This window comes from Chanos chanos, chromosome 5 (genome assembly GCF_902362185.1).
Source record: "Chanos chanos chromosome 5, fChaCha1.1, whole genome shotgun sequence".
In the NCBI taxonomy this organism is placed as follows: Eukaryota; Metazoa; Chordata; class Actinopteri; order Gonorynchiformes; family Chanidae; genus Chanos; species Chanos chanos.
In genome coordinates, this window is record NC_044499.1 from 10,129,339 (window position 1) to 10,150,751 (window position 21,413).

Here is a 21,413-nt window from a genome sequence, read left to right on the forward strand (position 1 = left end):
TTGTGGGTTTTTTGTTGGTGCCAGCAGAGGGCGCACATGATTGAAAACAGCTCTAATGTATACTTTTAAAACACGTGCCTCATGGTAAAGGGAACAACTATTTTAAAGGCAAATGGCAGCACTTTCAACAACCTACGTGGTAGCAGATGGATTTTAAAAACATGTGTTCAAACTATCTCAACGTTACTTTTTCCCTTCTTTCAGTCTTCACACATGCCTTGAATCAAATAAATCACTGTCACACCTCCAAAACACCGATCGGGTAAGAGGAGTGAATGTGCATATCTCTACAGGCCACAGAGAGACATGTATGAGAGAATTCCTCTGCACACCCACTTACAACATAAAGAGTTCCATTCTCTGATCTTTTCTTAGAGGCACCAACTCAAGTCAATAAGCATGGAAAATCTTGGACGTGCCTGCAGGCATACCCAAAATTAGCACAGATTCTGACAAGAACTATACTTTCAACTGTTCTTCCAGATACATGCGTGCTCTGGTAGGGTTCTTGAAATTATAATGATTAATTATATGAAGGCAGACTGGTGTGAAACGTCAGAGAATTTGAATTGAGTGTCACACAGCTGTCGTTGAACGTAGTGCGCCGATAGCTGGTCTTTTACGGTAACACATTGAAAAAAGAGGAAATTCTGAAAACAGTCGCCACTGGGGAAAGCTGCTATGATGCTGGTCGAGCGGGAGCTCCTACGTTTGAAGATGTTGAAAGTAATCCATTGATCGGCCTGTGCACGTCGCTCACGTCCACTGCAGCACCTATAAGTGAGGCTCATGATGAAGTACCTGAATTTGCTCCGAGGAATATGATCTTCGGTTTACCGAGGATTCCTAGACTGTTCGGTATAGGTTCACATGAGGACGGCGCATTAAAATGTCTCGCTAAATGTAGCGTTACTACGTTGCATGGGTTGTCTGTAGCGGCAGTTGTCGGCAAATTAATGACAGTAGTAGTTTTGTGCTTCTTGCAGTACGATCGATTTGGGATGACCGCTCGTTTGTGATAGGTTTAATCTCAGCTGTTCGCCAAAAAACCGCAATAGCCTGTCTGCGTAGTTCGGTTTAAAGGGACCAGGAAAATTAAACTTATCATCTGAAAATAATATGACTATGTCCGTCCCGGAGAAGATATCAGGTTCCGGAGGAAAAGAAGAAGAGAGCGAGGATGAGAGTGAAATTCTGGAGGAAAGCCCCTGCGGGCGCTGGCAGAAGCGGAAAGAGCAGGTAGGTAGATGTACGGAATCCTAATCATTAAAACTCGACAAGACGTCCATGTATGATCAACAAAGACATGCAGTTCAGTTTTCCTTCTGTCGCACTGTTGTAACGTTTTCGTCATGTAGGCTTTAAAGATGTTTTATAGTGTAGAGTCGATTTTTGTCTACACTGCTCCAAATATGTGCACATTATGTCAGATATTAAGACGATGTACAAATTGAGCGAGTGGGTAGTACGATGACGCGACTTTGTAAGCTCTCACCTTCAAAGCAATTCCTCCCGCGAGACTTATCACTTGCGATGTGATCCCTATTCCTTAAGTTGAAGTTGCGAAAATGATGTTCTGACTAAATAATTAAATAAACCCAAGGTGCCTACCTCCATCGCCTTAGAAAACCCGCGTGCCTATTTAGCCGCTCTGTACCTGATAAGCCTATGAGCTAAAACTGTCAAAGATGAACAGCCCACTGCGTACATGTGCTTTTTGAAACCATTGTTGTTGTTTTTGTTGATGTTGTTCCTGTTACTGTGTTACTGTTGTTATTTAGATTTAGTATTCTGAGAAGGAGTTGAATCCTCAGTGTTGTAATGTTTGCTGTTACTTAATGCAAAGTCAAAATATCAAGAATATAGCTAACCATCTAAATATCGATAGTTCACAAACAAAGATAATACAAATTTTCCTACTTGTTTCTCAGTAATTGATTCATTTTAAGTTTTCTGGGATAAATTACAGCGTAGTCATTGTGTTGTGGCGGTAACTTTTCTCAGATAAGGTGGGCGCGGTGACGTGCCATTAGGAGGTAACTTCTGACTAACCCTCACGCAGGCTTATTGGAGTGTAAAAGTCAGGACGTCCAGAGAGATAAATAGCGGATAGATAAAACCAGAGCCTTATCTCTCCTGGCACACTTTCAGCCATTTTCACACATCCCGTCACACTCGCAGATCAAAGTGACGTCTTATTTGTCTCTGGCTCCAAGTTTTCTCCAAATGAGTAGGCCAGTTGAATTGAGTGGAGCTAAATTAACAGCGTACAGCTGTTGACTACATGTGTTTTTTTCCCTTTTCTTTTCTTTTCTGGACTGCTGTACAAGCAAGATGTTTTCTTCTTTCCTTACACATCTCTGTGAGATCCTATAATTAGTGGAAAACAGAGGGACACAGCAGCCTGAGCACAACCTTAAACAATTTCCTCCTCGTAAACAGGCTGTCAGTGGAATACTGTCGTTTCTGTTTGCCGCTCTGTGTAATTGCGTCAGTGTTGTTACTGGGTGCCTGAAGGCCGGGTGTTGGGTAAGACCGAGACAGACACACTTGTAGGACAACAGTGAAAGCTCCGTTTGTTTTCAGTGTTATGAGCTGCATGTTTCCCTTCTTACAGCTTGTCTTTTTTTTTTTTCTGAGACAAGAGTAAGGAGTCAGTCACTCTGTTCTACAGGTTGGGCCAGCGTGAATGTTGAGCTTCAAAAGACACAGCGCCTGAGGTGTGTTGATTATAAAACCTCTGCCCCTCTTCTGTTTGCACCTGTTTTTAAGTGCTCTTATGACGTTCCAGTCTTATCAATGGTACACACCTTACTCAGCACGTATATTGCGGGCCATCTCTTTTTTTTCTGAGTGTGTGCGTGTGCGTATCCATGTTTCCGTGCACACACATATGAAATTTATGCCAAAAAAGTGGACTAAAAGTATAAATCAGAGCAGTAGGAGTTACTCAGTATCTAGATTACATCTTTCATTTTTTTTGCATGCAATCATTTAACTTGATCTTAATTGACTGCTTTTGGCTGCAAGTCCTGACAAGCCCCTCACTCTCTCCCTGATTTCAGAGTGATGCGAAAAACTCACAGAAAATTAAACACATTTACGGGAGCATAGGCCGTGCTGCCGTGACATGACTCAGCATGTGGACGTGAAAACTGTGACAGCTTTCAAGCTGATACAAGTATGTTATTTTTCACGTAACTATGACAGGTCTAAAATGAACTTCTAGCCTGTGGGATGCAGTGCTGTGGTATTACCTGCCCTATGAAAAGATCACTAGTAGACGCTTCCAAAAAAAAAAAAAACCCACCGAAAAACTGCTGGCAGCATCGCGTTTTAAAACCTATAATTTATTGCTCCCTTTCAAGGCTAAGCCTTAATTAAATTTGAGGGAGTAAAATTAGATCACCTTTGTATTTCTTTATCATTTCAGCACACGTGACGCAGCTGTAGAAGTACTGTGCTTCACCTTTCAGTAGTTTTACCACATTTTGGAGAATGGTTGATACAAGTGGTCTTTTAACGCTGTCAAGCATTCATGATTTTTTTTCTTTATATCCACACGCTTGGCCTTTGTAGATGCGATTTCATTTTTCAAACCCATTTTTTATATAAGGACTATAATCGTCATTCAGAGGGATTCTGCTGACAGTAAACGACAGGACATACAGCCTGAGTTGGAAGGAGGTGAATGGAAAAACAGTTACAGTATCCACTACGCTGGAATCATGATATAGGATTACATAGTGCTATCTAGATAGCGTTAGCGTGTGACCTCCAGCCAGACAGGCTTAAAAGATGCTTCACTGGTCTGAAGGATTGAGAGAGAGACAGATTTAATGTCTTCCCCCCCAAAAAAGCCCAGCAGTCATCTCTTTCCCAGGGACAGCAGTAATGTGAGGAGAATGTGTAGTTCATGAGGCAGAATAATTGAATCCAGGGGGTTGCATTGACAGGTAATGCAATAAGAAGTGATGATTAAAACTTTACATTTTTTTGAAGTGTAAGCTTGTTTGATGTCTCAAAGACCGACCTTTGGCATTCCCCATAGCCTGCTTTATTTTGTTCTTTTTGTCCTGTTTTTTTGTCAACATCGAAGTGGAGTCATGTTATCTGCAGTGTGTATGTATATATATGTATATATATATATATATATATATATATATATATATATATATATATATATATAAATGCTACTAGCTATGTGGCTTCATAATCTTGGCAGTTGAAAACATATTGTTCCATAATAACTCTAAGGCAAATGATAAAATGACCTTTTGGGTTCTCTCCCCGAACAAAAATTTAGCCGTCTTATTTTAACCACTTTGGCGGTTTAGTTGTGCTGGAGGCTTCGAAGATGGAGGTTAAACCAGTTTAGTGGGGTCCTGGTAACCAAGCGGTGTTCAGACTTTGTTGTTCTGATGGACATTCTGTGTTTTACAGATTATGTTTTTCATGACGACAGCATATTACACTGGACCAGTATTTACTGTCTGTCCTTAAAGACACCTGATCTCTTGACCCAGTCTGAGCCGCTACAGCGTAGTAGCACGGGACTGTTTTCCGGAAAGCTCTCAGGTTAAATGATGGCTTGAAAGCAACCTGTGTAGAGTCAGCCAGCCACACTCCCCCGTCCGGCGCCAGTAACTCGTACATGACACAGTGCTATCCAAGCCAAAAAAGATCTCTGTCCAAATTAGCTTCGCTAATGTAAGACACTCCCCCAGTAAAACAGCTGCAAGTTGTTAGTTCTCTTCCCCATTTTTTTTTTTTTTTTTTTTTCCAGCTCAAAAGAGATGACCTCGCAAAAAACAGAATCAAAGTTCAGTCGCTCAAAAACATAAAGCTGAAAAGCACAGACCATATCTATAAATGTCTGGGGAAAAAAATCGCACGCTGTGAGTCAGGAATATCCTTGAGAGTTTCATTGTGTGTTGAATGGACAGGCAAACAAAAAAAGCCTTCTTTTGGTTTGTCAGGTTGCCAGTATAACGGTGGTGTAAATGATCCCAGCCAAGCTGAGGATAAGTTTGGGCCAACCCCCTCCCACTCTCCCACATGTATCTGAAAACCGCTCACACCAGCAATATGTAGATATTTTAGTAACATTAGCCGAACAGTGCCTGAATGATACGCACTTATTAGACTTAACTACTCATTAAAGTGAAGCTACCATAGACGATTACTAGACAAGAAGACTATTAGAAAAGAGGTTCACTGGTTACTTCAGCCTTTCTGACTGTGCAGTGGTAAATGTGACCCTGTGTGACCCAGTGAATAAGGAATATGACAAGCATAGTACCGCCCCCCCCCCCCCCCCCGCAGCTTGTAGTTATTCAGCTGGGAGGCAAAGGGCGACTTGGCCAAGGAAAACCAGGGAGATCCATCTGTCTGACTGCATGTAACCTTCTTTTTTTCCCTGTTGTTATGTGTTCCTTGTCTGCAGTTTCTAGGAAAAAGCTAATGTTGTGCGCACACACTCCCGTTCCCTTATTCAGATGGCAGGGAGGGTGCTGTACCTAATGGCTTTTTGTGTGTTTACCGACACCCTTCTCTAGCCCCTCTCAGATTTATGTTTGGTGCTGCTTTTATTTAGCCCTCTCTACTTCTCACACCGTTCAAGATCTGGAAACTTCACATAAGCTCTCACTCTCTCATTTCCCCTCACCAGGGCTAGTAATGGGGTGTGGAGCATTTTGTGTGTGGTTGTTTTGTTTATTTGTGTGTGTGTGTCTGTGTCTGTGTGTGTTTGGAATGGAGACTGCATGGGTAAGCTCCTCACCCTAAAGTTTCACTCTTCTGTGTAGCTGTGTCCGAGCATAAATATTTGAAGATTTAAAAAAAAAAAAGACCCTAATCAAAAGGAAAGTGTGTTTACACACATTAGTTCCTCTTTTTTGTTCTTTGTCTGTTTTTTTTTTTTTTTTAGTGCTAATGTGGCAATTATCAGTAGTGGGTATGACTCTGTGCTGAAGAAAATCACAGAATTGCATGTGTTACCTCTGTTTCTTGTCTCCATCTTGTCTGCCTTGTTGGAGCGGAGTAGACTGATCCATGTGTGAAGGCGAAATACACTTTCGGGTAAAGCCTCACTCCGAGAGCAGTGTTTGCCTTGATGTGGGCTTTCGGATCCCACACTGGGTTACATTCAAGCAAGTTTAATGGCTTTTTGAATGCTGGCAGGAGCAAACAGGATTGCCTCTTTGTTACACAAGCTGCAACATTACATAAGAATAGATTATTGCTGTCTCAAGCTATCCTTTCTTTTAAGGGATTGCCGCTTCTTGTGTACTGTTTACCTTTCTTTTTTTCCATCATCCAGCAAAAAAATAATGCAAGATATTGTTCATGTCTCATGAGAATGAGACTCCATCTGCCTAGGAATGATTTTCTTTATTTTTTCAATGGTTTTAAATTTTCCAATAAATCTGAGCTGAGCAAATGAAATCTCTAGCTTCATTGTGTTGGTGAAGAAAGCAAAATGGACATTGGTTGCCTTCTGTTTAGCACAGAAATTCTTGTCTCTGGGTTCCATGAGAGGGTTGATGTCTAAAATTGGAATCAGCAGCTCCAGCACAGTTAACTGGACGATCTTTCACGAATCTAATCAATGTCCATCCATTTTTTACTCTATCTCGTCTGGGCAGGCACATAATCATGTTGGTGACACTGTCCGTTCATTTGCGTGATGCTGGTGGGTTAATAAAAGAGCGGCTCTAGAGAGGAGGAGGGGACATCCCGCAAGTCCAGGCTTACTGAGAGGAAATTAGACTCTGACGCGGGCTTCATTAAAGGGCATAGCAACAGATTTTCTATCTACGGCCGGACATTTCCATGCGTGGACACCTTCCGTTTCCACGTCCATGTCCCTCTTAAGGTTGATCTTCGCTGATATATTTTGATATACTCCATTTGTAATTCAGTTATCATCCGGGCATGTTATTCATCACGGAAGGTCAGTATCTCTGGTGACCATTAAGACCGCCGTATCTCTAATCACTTCAGAGAACCAGTATCTCTCAGAGGGTAGCCGTTCATGGTTTAAATGGCTTTACAGCTGTCTGAGAAAGTAACAAAATGACACTCGCAGGTCCCCAAGAGATGGATAAAATCAAATACTTTCTTTCTTTCTTTCTTTCTCTTGGTTTTTTTTTTTTTTGCTCATGTACACAACTAGCAGATGTCAACATAAACTTTTCATATGCCTAAGAAAGGATGAGAGACTCTGGTTCACTCTGGAAGGGAACTGACAAATGTGGTTAAGATAATCTGATTTGCTGCTTGGGTCAGTTGAGACAATACACCTATTCATTGACGAAGAATAACAGGGAAATGAGTAGACAGTGAATGGTTGCCTGAAGCGATTAGCGTGGTCTGTGTATGGTCTGTGTGGTAAATTGCTTTTCGTTGACAGATTGAGGATAATTCCTGACCATAAATTAAATTCATGTGACCGACTAAATTTGGATTCCAGAAAATTGCGAGATAGCTGGTCTGCTAGAAGGCTCAGTTGGTTATTTAGATGAGTTACGTTTAGTTAATCTGAGCAAGATGGTTCATAAGACTTTTAAAAAGCAAGATGAAAACTACCTACCACAGTGATCAAAGTATAGTACTGTGTATTAACAAATAACAACAACAACAACAACAAACCATACAAATCATTGTTTAATTTTTTAATATGAAAATAACATTCATTGGCAGTGCATGCATTTCCGTTTTTGTCTGTGTATTTGTTTGGCCCAATACAAATACTGTATAGTGAATAATCCGCAAAAAATCTACAGTATGGGCTGGCTCTAGAGACCAGATGGTTCTTTTGGATCATATAGGAGATCAGGATTACTGAGAGAGGGTGTGTGTGTGTGTACGCAGGCATGTCTGTTTTCATGTGGGTGTAAATAGTATGTATGGGTGTTTGTGTTATTATACGTACGTGTGTGTGTGTGTGTGTGTGTGAGAGAGAGTCAGCACAATTATTTATGTGGGGCATACAGGGCACCCTTACATAACATTTTGAACTGGGCAAACCCAGTTGGTCAGATTCAACTTGTTATGCGGGGCAAATAAATTCTCTCACATGGATTATATAAAATGCTAGTCTTTTTCCCGCCCTTTGGTCTAATCTCTGGGCAGTGTCCAAAGACACGCCAACTATCTAAATGGACTGGGTGTGCTTAATGACTAAATGTATTACTAATGCAGAGAGAACTTAAAGAAGATATAAAATTGAGAGCTGTGCACCATGATGGTTTGAAGAGGTGGAGGCAAGCCAAAGGTCACAGCAGCTGCAATGGCAACACTCACTGTGAGACTGATGTCTGGAGATCAGGTTAGAATACGGATCCAGACAACGCGTCTCCCGCAGAACGTCGGAAAAACTCAAAGCGCTCAAAAAAAAAAAGCCAGGAAAAAGCTCGTTACGTAAAGATTCATGTTTATAATGCGTTGTCTAATTATAGATTTTGTGACTTGAACTTTGAAGCCTTGGCATTTCCTGGAGACTGTCTTTCATGAAAAGTGGATTTTCTCCGATCCAAGGCGCTTGGGACGAGGGGCTTTAAAATCCACAGCGTCTCCATTTGGGCTGCGCGGAAATATTTGCGTGCGACGTTGCTGTTCCTGTTTTGAGATTTGACGTTTTTCCATTTTTGACAGAGAGTGTCGTTACAGCAGGTTACTGTTTCAGAGCCTTTTACAGATATACAGAGGAGGAAAGAAACATACTGTGATCTTCCCTTTTGAAGGAGGGAGGGAGGGAAACCATGGAAAGAGGAGCAAAACAATAGACGTGCTGAAAGCAAAGACAATGCTTTCTGTCCTGACGTCTGCCCCCAACACCCCCCCCCCACTCCTCCACCCTGTATCATCCCAGTTACAATACTGGTCATTGATAAAAAAGCGCAAGTGCGATGACTAACGGTCGCATAAACATCCAAGTCACACAACATTACATCAGTCCTCCTCTGAGCTTGATTCTTTCCCTTTACCTCTTCTTTTTCCGTCTCTCTCTCTCGCGCTCTCTCTCTCTTTTTCTCTCGTTGTTCTGTGATGCTGCATGTGCAGGGGCACTTAAAACATCATTTGATCCATTTTAAGCTCCTGCTCTTCACTGTTTGCCTGGTCTCTCTCTGTGTGCATTCAATGCAGTGATGTAATGTCTGCATTGGGCACTGGCCTGAATGTAGAAAAGGCTCTCTCTCTTTCTCTCTCTCTCTTCCTTTCTCTCTCTCTTTCTTTCTTTCTGTCTCTCTCTCCCTCTCTCTTTCTCTCTCTCTCTCTCTCTCTCTCCCCACAAGCACTTGTAATTGGAACAAAAAAAAAGGTTTAGCAATGCTGTCACTTTAGCCCAGTGCAGGTCTCTGCCCAAAAGCACACAGTTATAGACCTGTCCTTAATAAAAAATAAAGTCACTGATATTTTCAGTTGCACTCCTGTAACCTCTTCTGTGTGTGCTCAAACATAAACATGCATATACCTCACACACTCACACACAGACACATGCATATACCGCACACACTCACACACAGACACATGCATAAACCGCACACACTCACACACATACACAGAGAGTGAAAGAGAGAGAGAGAGAGAGAGAGAGAAAGAAACTACTATGTCACAAACCTATGATCTTGTCTCTGTCAGTTGATGACAGTTTCTTTATTTTCTTAGACAAAGAGGTCAGAATGAGAGAGTTTCTCTGAGAAGTGGAAGCCCCGTGGGCATAAAATGAAAACCTCAGAATTTATCATAAAAACCGCTTGGAAACAAAGTAACAAAGTACGACCACTGAGCTCAAAACATGAAGACCTGACTAATGCGGTCAGAAAAGATCAGCAGCTCTGTCCGCTTATAGCGTCACAGTCCGAGTGCAGTTTCTGTATGCAGTTGCCAAGTATGTGAATCCCCATCTGGGATATTGTGGTTGTTTTGTTACATTGGCGGAGTTTAAACCGACACTTAACAGTGTTTGGCCATTATCTGTGCAGCATACCATAGTTGTTTGGGTCTCATTTGCCTGTAACAGACCTTGAGTTCCAGTAAAAAAAAAAAAATAAAAAAATAAAACAAAATCACTCTGTGCCTTCAGTGGAGAAAAGCCGCGTTCGCTGGTCCAGAGTTTTGGTGTAACTTTAATCTGCTCTCATTTCTTTTAGACTACGGCTCGCTGTTCGGGGCCTTCATTGAATACTGGAATGAATTAGACGCAGTGAAAAACGTGGTAGTGAACGCCTGCTGAAAACAAGGCAAATTTTATAAGGCCTTCCCTCGGCCCATAAATAGATAGCCTGAACCGACCCAAACTGCCATGCATCAGAGTGTCTTGTTTCCTGTTTAAAAGCTGCGGACGTGAGGCGTGTTGGCTGGGAATATCAACAGAGACTGCTTGGCTTGTCTTTGCCAACTCAACTGTTTCACAACCAACCATTTTTTTTTCTTTTTTTTTTTCCAGGAACTATGAGGTTGCATGTCTGAGCTTGTTTTATGGTGTGTGTGTGTGTGTGTGTGTTTCTTAGTGGATTTCATTTTTTCAAACAGCAGCATTGCATCTGGAATACTGAGGCAGTAAGTAATGACTGATTTGAATGAAGCCATCATAGTATTTGGGAATTGGAATTGGACCTTATAATACAATGCCAAGCTGGTGTGGTTACGCAACTTGTATTGATTTCAGTGTTACCACTGCAGCCTTTACAGGACCGTTTTGCCAATATGGAACAGCTTGTGTCAGTATGTGTATGAGCAGATACTCAGTGTGTCTGTCATCTAGAACCTGTGCATTCATGTCCGTTTGCAGGGTCACCTTTCACTTATTACAATGGCATAGTCCCCATGGAGACTTATCCAGACCCCCCCCCCCCGCCCAAAGACCACATTCATCCCCTGTACGTGAGGCTCATCCTACCCGTTTTTGGGCTGCCTCAGTTTCCTCTGGTTTATCTGTTCTGGTCCAGAATTTCTTCTGTGACTAGAAAAGCTAAACAGTGTTTAATATGCGTCTCTCACTTGTGGCTAGTGGTTATGTGTTGTCGCGTTAGGGTGTGTTCCTTCTGCTTCCCAGCTCTGAAAAGCCATCACACAGTGTGAGAAAAAAACTCTGCTAGCCCTTCAGACGACAGAGTATTTCACACAACCATAACAGGGTGCTGGTTCATTTCGGCCTGCATGAAAGCCAGTTCTCACCTCTGTAATTCACCCTCACACACACACACACGCACAAATTCTCACACGCACACGCTCACACACACACACGCACACACACACACACACATTCACACGCACACACACACACACACACACACACATATATACAAGCAAGCATACACAAATTCTCACACACACATACACACACACACTGCTTATTGCAGGCTAAAGCAGAGAGGAGGTAGAAGATGACAGGGGGAAAACTGCATAATGGATGAGATGTAATGAGAAGACTATGACTGGAGGCCAAGCCTCACTGTGATACTAGGGAACGCTGGGTTGTAGAGGCAGGAAATGAATGTAGTAGTGGTGTTTGTTTTTGTTGGAAAGTCTATCTAACGTGTGTTTAAGCCACACCGGCTTACAGAAGCTAGAACGGTTTTATCAATGTTATACTCCATGTTCCTTGGCTCACAGAGTTTGTATGAAACGAGAGTTCAAGAGTTTTTTGGGTTTTTTTGTTTTGTTTTTTTTGGTTTTGTTTCGTTAAGCCCACGGTCGGACTCCTGTCGACAGAGCAAAAGTTCAGAAGAGAAACCTGGTGTTTGTTGTTTTCTTTCTTGAACTGCTTTTAACACGTTGGTCAGGCACGCTTCCTGTATAGTACATGCGTCACAGAATTCCACTGAATCATGGTGGTCAAGGAGAACTAAAAGCCTTTGATTATCTATGGTTCTGTATCAGGTTATTTTTGTACGGGCACTCTCTTTGGCTCTTGGAGGGCATGGCTCGTCCTGCTTTGAATTGTTAACGCCCCCCCACCCCACCCAAGCTCTCCGAGTTAGCCTAACCACCATACACCTAATTAATTAGCTTCAAATGTAACTGAGTTTTCTTTGTGTATTTGCATAGTCTTTTGTGCTAGTTGGGGGTGTGATCTTTGCTGAGATCTGAATGGACAAATGTGAATGGGGGGGGGGGGGGGGGGGGGTAAAAGTGTGGTAAAACCCTCCACACTGTGTGGCTGTCTCTGAGAAGTCGATTTACTTGCGTGTGGTCTTATATTTAATGTTCAATGCTTTGCGTAACCTTCAGGCCTGAACTATTCCCAGTGACAGCTAATGGCTCTCTGCACTGAAGAGTAGAGGGGTAAACAGTTTATATGAGTTTATTTAAAAGATCAACACTCTCTGAGATGGTAAGAGTAAATGCCTGTGTAGAGTAATTACATATGCTGGGTCCAGCGGATGTTTTCAGATGCAGTAAATCACATGTTAAGCAGGCGGATGAAACAACTTCATCCAACTTTCTGTTTTTCTGCTTGATGTGAAAACACCAACCTGTGAAAGAGATGGGTCGTTCTGGACTGTGTGCGAACGTGTTCGCTCTGTGTTGACTTTAACGGACTGTTTGATTTTTGTTCTTATTGTGGACTGTTGGGCTTTTGCCGAAAAGCAGTTGTGGTAGCAATGTCCTTATTTTCCCCGTGTGAAGTAGAATGTTGTTGTGAGAAACACTTGAAGGATTAAAACCCAACAAAAGTCAATTTTCCATTAAAACATGTTGGACGTTGGCTGTAAATTCCAAAAAAAAGCCAAAGATAAATCTTAAAAAGAGCAGCTGTTTCTCAGCGTGCGACGACTGTTTCCAAACCGCATGGTCTGAGCAGTCGGGGGGCAGACCTAACCTATAAATGGAAAAAATTCAAAACAGAAAACACTTTTAGAGACATTTGAGCTTTTCAAAGATGGTGAGAGAGCTGTTTTTGTTCCTACAGGACTGGAAGGCGACCGAGGTGTTTGGAAAACAAACAGGATTTTGTAGTGTGGACAAGACTATTGTGTAGAGATTATTCACAATGTTAGCGGCAGAGATAGACCAGCGTTTGCTGTTTGATGAGCAGACACTCAGTTCTTGACTTATTGCCATGTCTGTATGCCCTTAGTCAAAACATTTGCCAGGGTAGGAAAAATAGTGGTGGATTCGAGGATGGATGAGGGCAAAGCGTTCCTCCACGCGTTCACCTTCGTTGCAACAGGAATCCGTATGGCGTCATCATTTCCTTCCAATGTGTTGCAAACCAATGCGCAATCTCTGTTGACTTCCAACCCTTAAGAAATCGTTCATTCATTCTCGCATGTGTCATAGGGATGCAACTCTGATACCGTGGCATTAACCATTTTGACCCTGCTTAACCTCTCAGTATTGCTCTCTCTCTCTCTCTCTCTCTCTCTCTTTTCTTTCTCTCTGTCCTCTCCTGTTCTAGGTTAGTCAGGGAAATGTCCCAGGTATTGAGAGTGCCTCTCTAGCCATGGACACAGAGGAGGGGGTGGAGGTGGTGTGGAATGAGGTGCAGTTTGCTGACAAGAAGGTCTTACAGTCTCATGAGGTAGCGTAACACACCCATAATAATCCCTCTCTGTGTGTCTGCATTCACTCTGAACACCTAGCAGTCTCCCCCCCCCCCACATATATTTTACATGTTGAATATATACATGGTGTTTCTTTAGAATAGAAAAACAGTGATGATTTTGCGTGCATTGCTTGGGGTGCTAATTTGTGCATGTATGTGCGTGCGTGTGTATGTGTGTGCGTGTGCGCGCGCATGTGTGTGTACATTTCAGGACCGAATCAGGGAGATGTTTGAGAACCTGATGCAGGTGGATCATCCCAACATAGTTAAATTCCACAAATACTGGCTAGACCTGAGGGAGAGTCGAGCAAGAGTGAGTCGTATACACACAACACAAAGACCAACCCTGTAAACTCGGAGGCAGACAACGACAAATACTCATTTCATGTCTTGGTTCTCACTCCATTCACAGGTGATATTTATCACCGAGTACATGTCATCTGGAAGCCTCAAACAATTTTTGAAGAAAACCAAGAAAAATCACAAGACTATGAATGTTAAGGTGAGGTCGTTCATGAATCATCAAAATTTCCTTTTCATGACCTGAGTGTCTGACTGGATATGAGTTTGAGCATAGCGCCACCCGGTGGAAGATGTAAATTATAACACCACTTTATGTTATAACTCTCTTAACCTTTGTTTGTGGTGTGTGTGTGTGTGTGTGTTTGGATGTCTCAGGCATGGAAGCGTTGGTGCACGCAGATCCTGTCTGCACTCAGGTGAGATTACATATTTAACCCAGTCCCGTTTTTCACCCCTCAGTCAAACTAATCTCACGACTGATCCAGACCCATAACCTCATCTCCACAGTATGTCATCATGAACTGTGATATGTGTATAGGCAACAAAGTGCCGTTGTCTTTATGCATTATATCCCCCCATAGGAATCACAATAACACAGGTTAATGTGGCTTCAATGAGTGAAATTTCGGGCTCTCTGTTAACAGTTACCTGCACTCCTGTGATCCGCCCATTGTCCATGGCAACTTGACCTGTGACACCATTTTTATCCAGCATAACGGACTCATAAAGATTGGCTCAGGTAACGCAAAGACCGTTATCTCCTTAATGCAGAAAGGAGTTATGGGTATTAATGTAGCAAACAGTGCCTGCAATGCTTTTTTGTTCATTTGTTTACCACAGGGTGATTTTAGTCATTGTATGTATTAATAGTAGTCATGTTAATATGACAAACAAGGTTATTGGCTTCTTAAAATGCATGAAACTGTGATCTGTTCATGTCTGACACTGCTGGAAAATTGACTTTATAACTTACGTTTTTTTTCCCTTTGTTCTCTCAACCGCAGTTTGGCACAGGCTTTTTGTCAATGGTAAGAAAATTCAATTCTCTTTTTTTCGGTCTGTGTGCTATCTTGTATTTATACTAATATAGACAAAAAGGCTGTCATTTAGAACCGAGAGCTAACTCTTACTTTTTTGGCAGTGACCTAAAAACCATGACCTTTTTCCGTCTTTTTGGTTAAATGGACAAATTGGAACAGATTAGTCAGTATGCTAAGAGTACAGTATGTTCAGATGTTTCCATTAGTTGTGTGTGCGTGTTATTTGTGGCCTTTGTCTCTTTCTTATTTTTTCCCCCTTCTATTTCTGCCCCCAAACTATTTTTTCTCTTCTGACTTTATTTGACTAGAGTTTTTTTTATCTTCTCCCTGTAATATGTTTTTGTGTGCATTCCTTCTTTTCACTGAATTATTATTTTCTATTTACAAACAACTCGAACAAAATATGGAACAAATCGTTCTCCATTGGCAAACTCAGAACGCATTCCTTTTCGATGTGACGTGAGTGTCCACAAAACCCAATCAAATTATGTTTACAAGATGTGATTTGCCATGTTAAGACAGGCACACACAAGCCCTCCCACTCTCTCTTTCTCACAAACACACACACACACACACCCACACACACAGATAGTTTATAGACTGTCTGTATGGTCTTTTTCTCAGTATTCCCGGAGGCGATCCGTGGTAATGTGCACCAGCACAGGGACGAGGTGCGGAACCAACACTTTTTTGCTCCAGAGTATGGCCGTGAGTATCAGCATTCGCTTCTCTCTATGGAAACTAGTCCTAAACTTACCATGTCACATTTAAACCAGCTGTCTCCTCCCTGCTTCTCTTCTCCCTCCACAGTCTCTCTCTGTCTCTCCCTTCTCTCTCTCTCTCTGTCTCTCCCGTCTCTCTCTTTCTCTCTCTCTCTCAGTACCCCTGAGTTCTGAAGTGGACATGAGAGTGGAAATATACACATGCCTTTCTGTCTGTAGATATTCTCTTACGTTCTGCTTTTTTTTCCTCCACTGCAGTTGCTGAAGATGATTATTCCATTGACATTTTTTCCTTTGGTATCTGTGCCTTGGAGGTAAGAGAGAATACCCTTCACTTCCCTACTCCGCTTCTTGCCTTATTAAGTGTGTTACTATGTCTGCTGTTTTTATCCATAGCCGATTGCAACTAATTATGAAACGAGTCATTTTTTTTTCTTCATCTCCCTCTCCTCCTCCTCCTCTTCCTCTGCCTCCGCCCATAGATGGCAGTCTTGGAAATTCAAGCCAATGGTGATACTGCAGTGTCAAAAGAAGCAATAGACAATGCTGGACAGTTGCTGGAGGACCCACTCATGAGGGTAAGACACTCTAGGAAAATGTCTTTTTTTACACAACGCAATGTAATCTTTGCTTTTTGTATCGGACTATTACAACAATCTGATTTGTTTTACCCTTCTCTTTTATCCCCTAATGTTCATAGGAGTTTATACAGTCCTGCGTACGAACAGAGGCCAAGATGAGACCCACCGCACATGATCTGTTGTTCCACAGGGTTCTGTTCGAGGTCCATTCTTTAAAACTGCTTGCTGCCCACTGCTTCATCAACAACCAGTGTGAGTGAACATTCATCCTCTGTGTCAAAGTCAAAGACTTAAGAGGTGGTGCTTCTGTGAAGTGACATCTGTCTGACTGTCAAGAGTAGCTGGAGCATATGGAGAAGGGCAGAATTTTCAGGACTTTCGCAAAATGAGAAATACCCATTGAGAAGTGTTCCTGCATTAGCTTTAAAGTTCAGGACCCACTACGTCAAGTTACTTTTCACTCAGATCAGCAGGTATAGGCACCATGTAAATTAGGCTCGATGTCAAGATTGACCAGCCTGTAAAAGATTATTTAGCTTTGCGTTTTTCGGAGTAATCCAACCATAAATATTAATGTGCTGATGTGTTGGTTCTAATAGAAATGCATTGTTTTGGAACCTTTCTTTTATCCAGATCTGCTCCCTGAGAATTGTGTAGAAGAGAAAACCAAGTCCTTTGATCCCAATGGCATCATGGCAGAGATTTATCACAGTAACCGTCCAGGGGTCCAGTTAAAGTAAGTTCTCATGAACTTCGCGTGGTGTGTTTTTCTCGTTGCCTGTGTCTGTCAGCTGTCTGACTTAACCCTCTATGTTTTCGAAGGTATTCGCATGTCTCACCTTTGGAACTCGACAAATTCCTAGAGGATGTTAAGTAAGTAATGGAGAACAATGCAGTTGCTCATTTCTATTTCTGGATATTGTTAAGATCTTTCTGATAGCAAGGAGCAGATCCAGAATGTCTTCCCTGGGAACCTCCTTTTCAGTCAGACTCCTTGTCAGTCAGACTCCTTTTCTGATATCAGCAAATGACCACTGTTTCAAATCAAAGGTCAAATTTTGTTTATTTTTTGTTTACTTGGTGAGACAGTGTTGCATGTTTGAAAAAAGGTGATAGAACCACTTTTTGTGAAGGGGGGGGAAATTTTTTGTTATTTTTGTAATAGTGGAGAAGTTTGAGTTTAATTTAAGTACGAGAGACGAGTATTTATATACCTTGCGTTTTTGTTTTTTCAGGAATGGAATCTACCCTCTGATGAATTTTGCCTCACAAAGGCCACACCCTATCCCTAGGGCCCTCTCTCTCTCGCAGGAACACATGGAGACGGTGAAGACGCCCACCCCAGAGCCACAGGAGACAGAGACCAGGAAGGTAAGCAGGAGGAGAGAGAGAGTGCAAAAGAGATGGTGGATCTGTGAGACCAGACAGAGGAGTGATTGTGAGACTAGTCCAACATGTTTAGATACTATATGTTTATGGTGATTGTCATAATCTGTCATTGTGGAGTCTTTCAACTGTTTCTCCATTCGTACTCACTTTAACTCTTGATTACCCAATCTGTTTTATTCGCTCTTTTGAGCAGGTTGTTCAGATGCACTGTAACCTGGAGTCCAATGAAGAGGGGACCAGGAGTCATGTGAGTTTACATTATTTAATTAATAGATCATTTTACAACCTTGATGGAAAGACCCTCATATCAAATGTATTTACCCACAATTGACTTTACAATGATTTAACCAATAACGCAAGTCTGTACTTACTTACTTGCTTACTTATGCCAAGAAACAGGGTTTATTTTCGACCGTCCTCTTACACTAAGAGCATCAACTTCCATTCTTCCTTTCCTTAGCTTTCTCTCTTTCTGAAGATGGATGACAAGCTTCACCGTCAGTTGAGCTGCGACATTCTGCCCAGTAAGTCAAGCTCCTCCAACAGTCATACTGTGCATCTTTGTCATTAAATGAGGTCCAATTTAACTTGAAGGAAGAATGCACATCCACTTATACACCAATACTCTAAGTTATTTTTCACCCATAACAGCTGGGATTGAGGCAAAGCTCTCTGACTGTACAGTGTACGTTTGGTAACACAATACTGCACGTTATCCCTCTTACGTGTCTTTTGCTTTGTAGATCTTAGTTTTGTGTGTGATGTTATGATGTTGATCATGTAAAGATGAACAAGGTCAGATTATGTTTGTAAATGCTAGAGGGCTAATGAGAAAAACTATGTCTTTCAGCTGACAGTCCAAAAGACCTTGCCAGTGAGCTAGTGCACTACGCTTTCATCAGTGAGGTTGGTATAACAGATTTTTCTTTTAAATAAAAAACATTGACTACCTAAATGTGCAAAACAAGTGATACTCTACGCAAATGAAACTTTGGTCAAACCACTGCATAAACTTCATATGTGAGATCTATCCAAGCATACGTTGAGTGCATTTATTTGACTTTTTGTAGCATTTTTCGAATGTTGTGCTTATCCTCAAACAAGAAATCTATGTGTGACAAAAATTATCCATTGCGTGTAGTCTGCATTATATTTTATTGATCTGCTTGCCTGTTAATTTCTGTGGCTGTGTGTCTGTTTCGTACAGGAGGACTGTGAGAAACTTGCAGGTTTTCTAGAGGATGCACTTGGCAAGCACTGGGCAGGGACATCTACTTCTCCAACAGCCATGGTCGTATCGCACTGAGCCCTGCTGGTCAGAACTGATGTCCAAACAGGGACCAGAGGGACTGACCTGTACCGGAGTGGACTAGGAGGAAAACGAGAGAAAATGCAAACTGAAAAGGAGAACTAGAAAGAAGGACACTCTGGTTTTTCACAAGGCTACAGTGCCTTGAGAAAAAGGTGATGAGATTGAGAAAAGCCAAACCACCACAAAGCAGCATGGTACCCTAAAAAGCCTTGAAACAGATCAAAGTGTACATTTTGGGAAACACTACCAGTGGGAGCTTTTTTTTTTTTTTTTGGAGGTCTGACAGTCACCAAACATCCCATAATGCTGCCATATTATCAGCCGAGTCTACATGAAGTTTTTTTTTGTTTTGTTTTGTCTGTCTGGTTTTTTGTTTTCCTCAAATGAACATTGTTGCGATTGTACGTGTGTCCGTCCGTGAGAGACATTTGGTCTCTCTCTTCATCTGCTCTCCATCCAGAAGATGCCAATGCAGAAAAAGCAACATATATAGTCAAACATAGATAGAATAGAACATAAAAAACTACAAGAGCCTGAAGAGAACTTGTTAATAAACATTTATCGCTGCCCGGGTTCACTGTTCTCTTCAGCTCTCAGCTGTCTAAAACTGTCTTAAACTATGTTTAACAGATGTGTACATTTTATTTATTATTCTTTTAAATGGTGAAAGTATGTTACTAAACCATAACTGTTTGAGGCCTCCAAAAAAGAATAAACAGCATTGCTAACATTTCTACATCCAGAGTTAGCTAAAACTGATTGAAGTATCTGTAATGATAAGTATGTTTATTGAAGAATTCATATTCAGCTAATGAATGTACGGTACTGTAGTAAAAGTGCCATTGGCACCTATTTCCTTACATCACTTCAACCTAAGTTCACCTGTGTCTGATGTTAATCTAAAATGTTTTCCATCATTTATGACTAGTTCCTAGAAAGTAAAAAGTGCCTCAGTGAGAAATGAATGTGCCAAATTATCTACAGTATCACACTGAAGTACTACTATTTACAAAGCTTTGAATCAGAGGTGGGGATAGGTCACAAATTTCTTATGATTTAATTGCCTTCAGATATGGTTTTATGGTTTCGGAGACACAAATTGCAATAGTTGCACCAATAATACCAGCACTACTGTTTCCTACATCTCAGTCAGATATTTATTTCTGTTCAATATAGACATCAATAGACTCTAACTAGTCCTTTACAAGATAGTTTTCCCAGTCTATTCTTTCTCGTTTTTTTTTTTGTTTTGTTTTTTTTTTTGTTTCAACCATGTTTGGATTATGTTTGAGTCCGTTAAAAGACAAATGTAGAGTTATATTATATCAGTTGTATTTTAGAATATAGTACGCACAAAGAGAGAATTATCTGATTAAATGTAATAGCATAGATGTTACATGCTACAAAGACGTGGCTCTGTAGATCTCAGTTTTTAGATAAGAAGGGCTGTTTTCACTTTGAAATTCTGACATCTGTTTCACAATGAAAATGCTGAAAAAGTTGTACACATTATAAAATATTTAAGAAAGGTGCAAATGATACAAAGATGGCAGCTGGGTTTGGGTTTGTGACGTGAAAGAAGCAATACAGTAATGCAGCAGGAAAACCTGACGCTTTGCTTCAGCCCCCCCTCCCCCCCCCCCCCCCCCCCCCCCCCTCCCCCCTCCCAATCCATAAATCAGTATTCATGCAGGTGTTTATGTTTGTTTTCTCTCCCAAGCAGTTGTAAACAAAACCTTAGTGTCATATTTTATGGATATAAAAACTCTTACTTCAACATCAGTACTCTAACAGGTAGTGATTTTGCTTCTGGTAGACTTCTGGTATCCCAGTAACAATATACTTGCATGTCAGAATGTGAATGTTTGTATGAAATTTCTTAATTCAGCCTTTGAGTTGTTACTCCTGAGTTGGCATGATTGCATGACAGATGTTTTAAATCACCAAAATTTGTGAGGTCAACCCTTATGATCCTCTGCAGTTATTGTAACCACCATCATATAATTCAGCTTTTTGTATTCGGAAACAAAGACAATATGGAAATACTTGTTGCAACTGACCTCCTTAATTTGCAGTTTGTAAGAGATTAATCCAGATAATTGCAAAACTTTGGACATTGTACTTAACGTGGAAATGTAGTTGTGCATACTCAAGGGATACAGTCATGCGTAAAGGATCTTCAAATGCCTGGAACTCAAAACTTCTGTTACCTTTCCCTGTCTGAACTTTTTTGGAGTGAATGATGCTCTTTGTTTTAAGTAATTGATTTTCCTTTGTAATTGTGTTAATGCAATGCAATCTTGCTATATTTATCATTAAAATGACTGATTATGAACATGCTCCATTTTCATTTTTATTGTGGTAACAAAATCTTGTCTCGATCTGGTGTCTGAAGTTTTTGCTTTATGAGATCTGAATGCAGTCTCTTCACATCCTTTTGAATCACAACACTGCATTTGTGGTGTTTTTCACTACTGTTACTATATAGTTCCACAAGCAGAGCAGGTC

General features: G+C 41.3%; 1 protein-coding gene across 1 annotated transcript; it reads left to right on the plus strand.

Moving 5' to 3' along the window:
- Nucleotides 1–875: 875 nt before the first annotated feature.
- On the plus strand, nt 876–18,899 carry nrbp2a (nuclear receptor binding protein 2a). Its single transcript, XM_030774377.1, has 18 exons — nt 876–1,239; nt 13,412–13,534; nt 13,770–13,871; nt 13,971–14,060; nt 14,237–14,277; nt 14,506–14,600; nt 14,866–14,889; nt 15,526–15,609; nt 15,882–15,937; nt 16,106–16,201; nt 16,324–16,456; nt 16,838–16,940; nt 17,027–17,077; nt 17,440–17,575; nt 17,787–17,840; nt 18,054–18,117; nt 18,444–18,499; nt 18,801–18,899. The coding sequence occupies exons 1-18, from the start codon at nt 1,120–1,122 to the stop codon at nt 18,897–18,899; spliced, it is 1,527 nt and encodes a 508-aa protein (XP_030630237.1). The 5' UTR covers nt 876–1,119.
- Nucleotides 18,900–21,413: the final 2,514 nt, after the last annotated feature.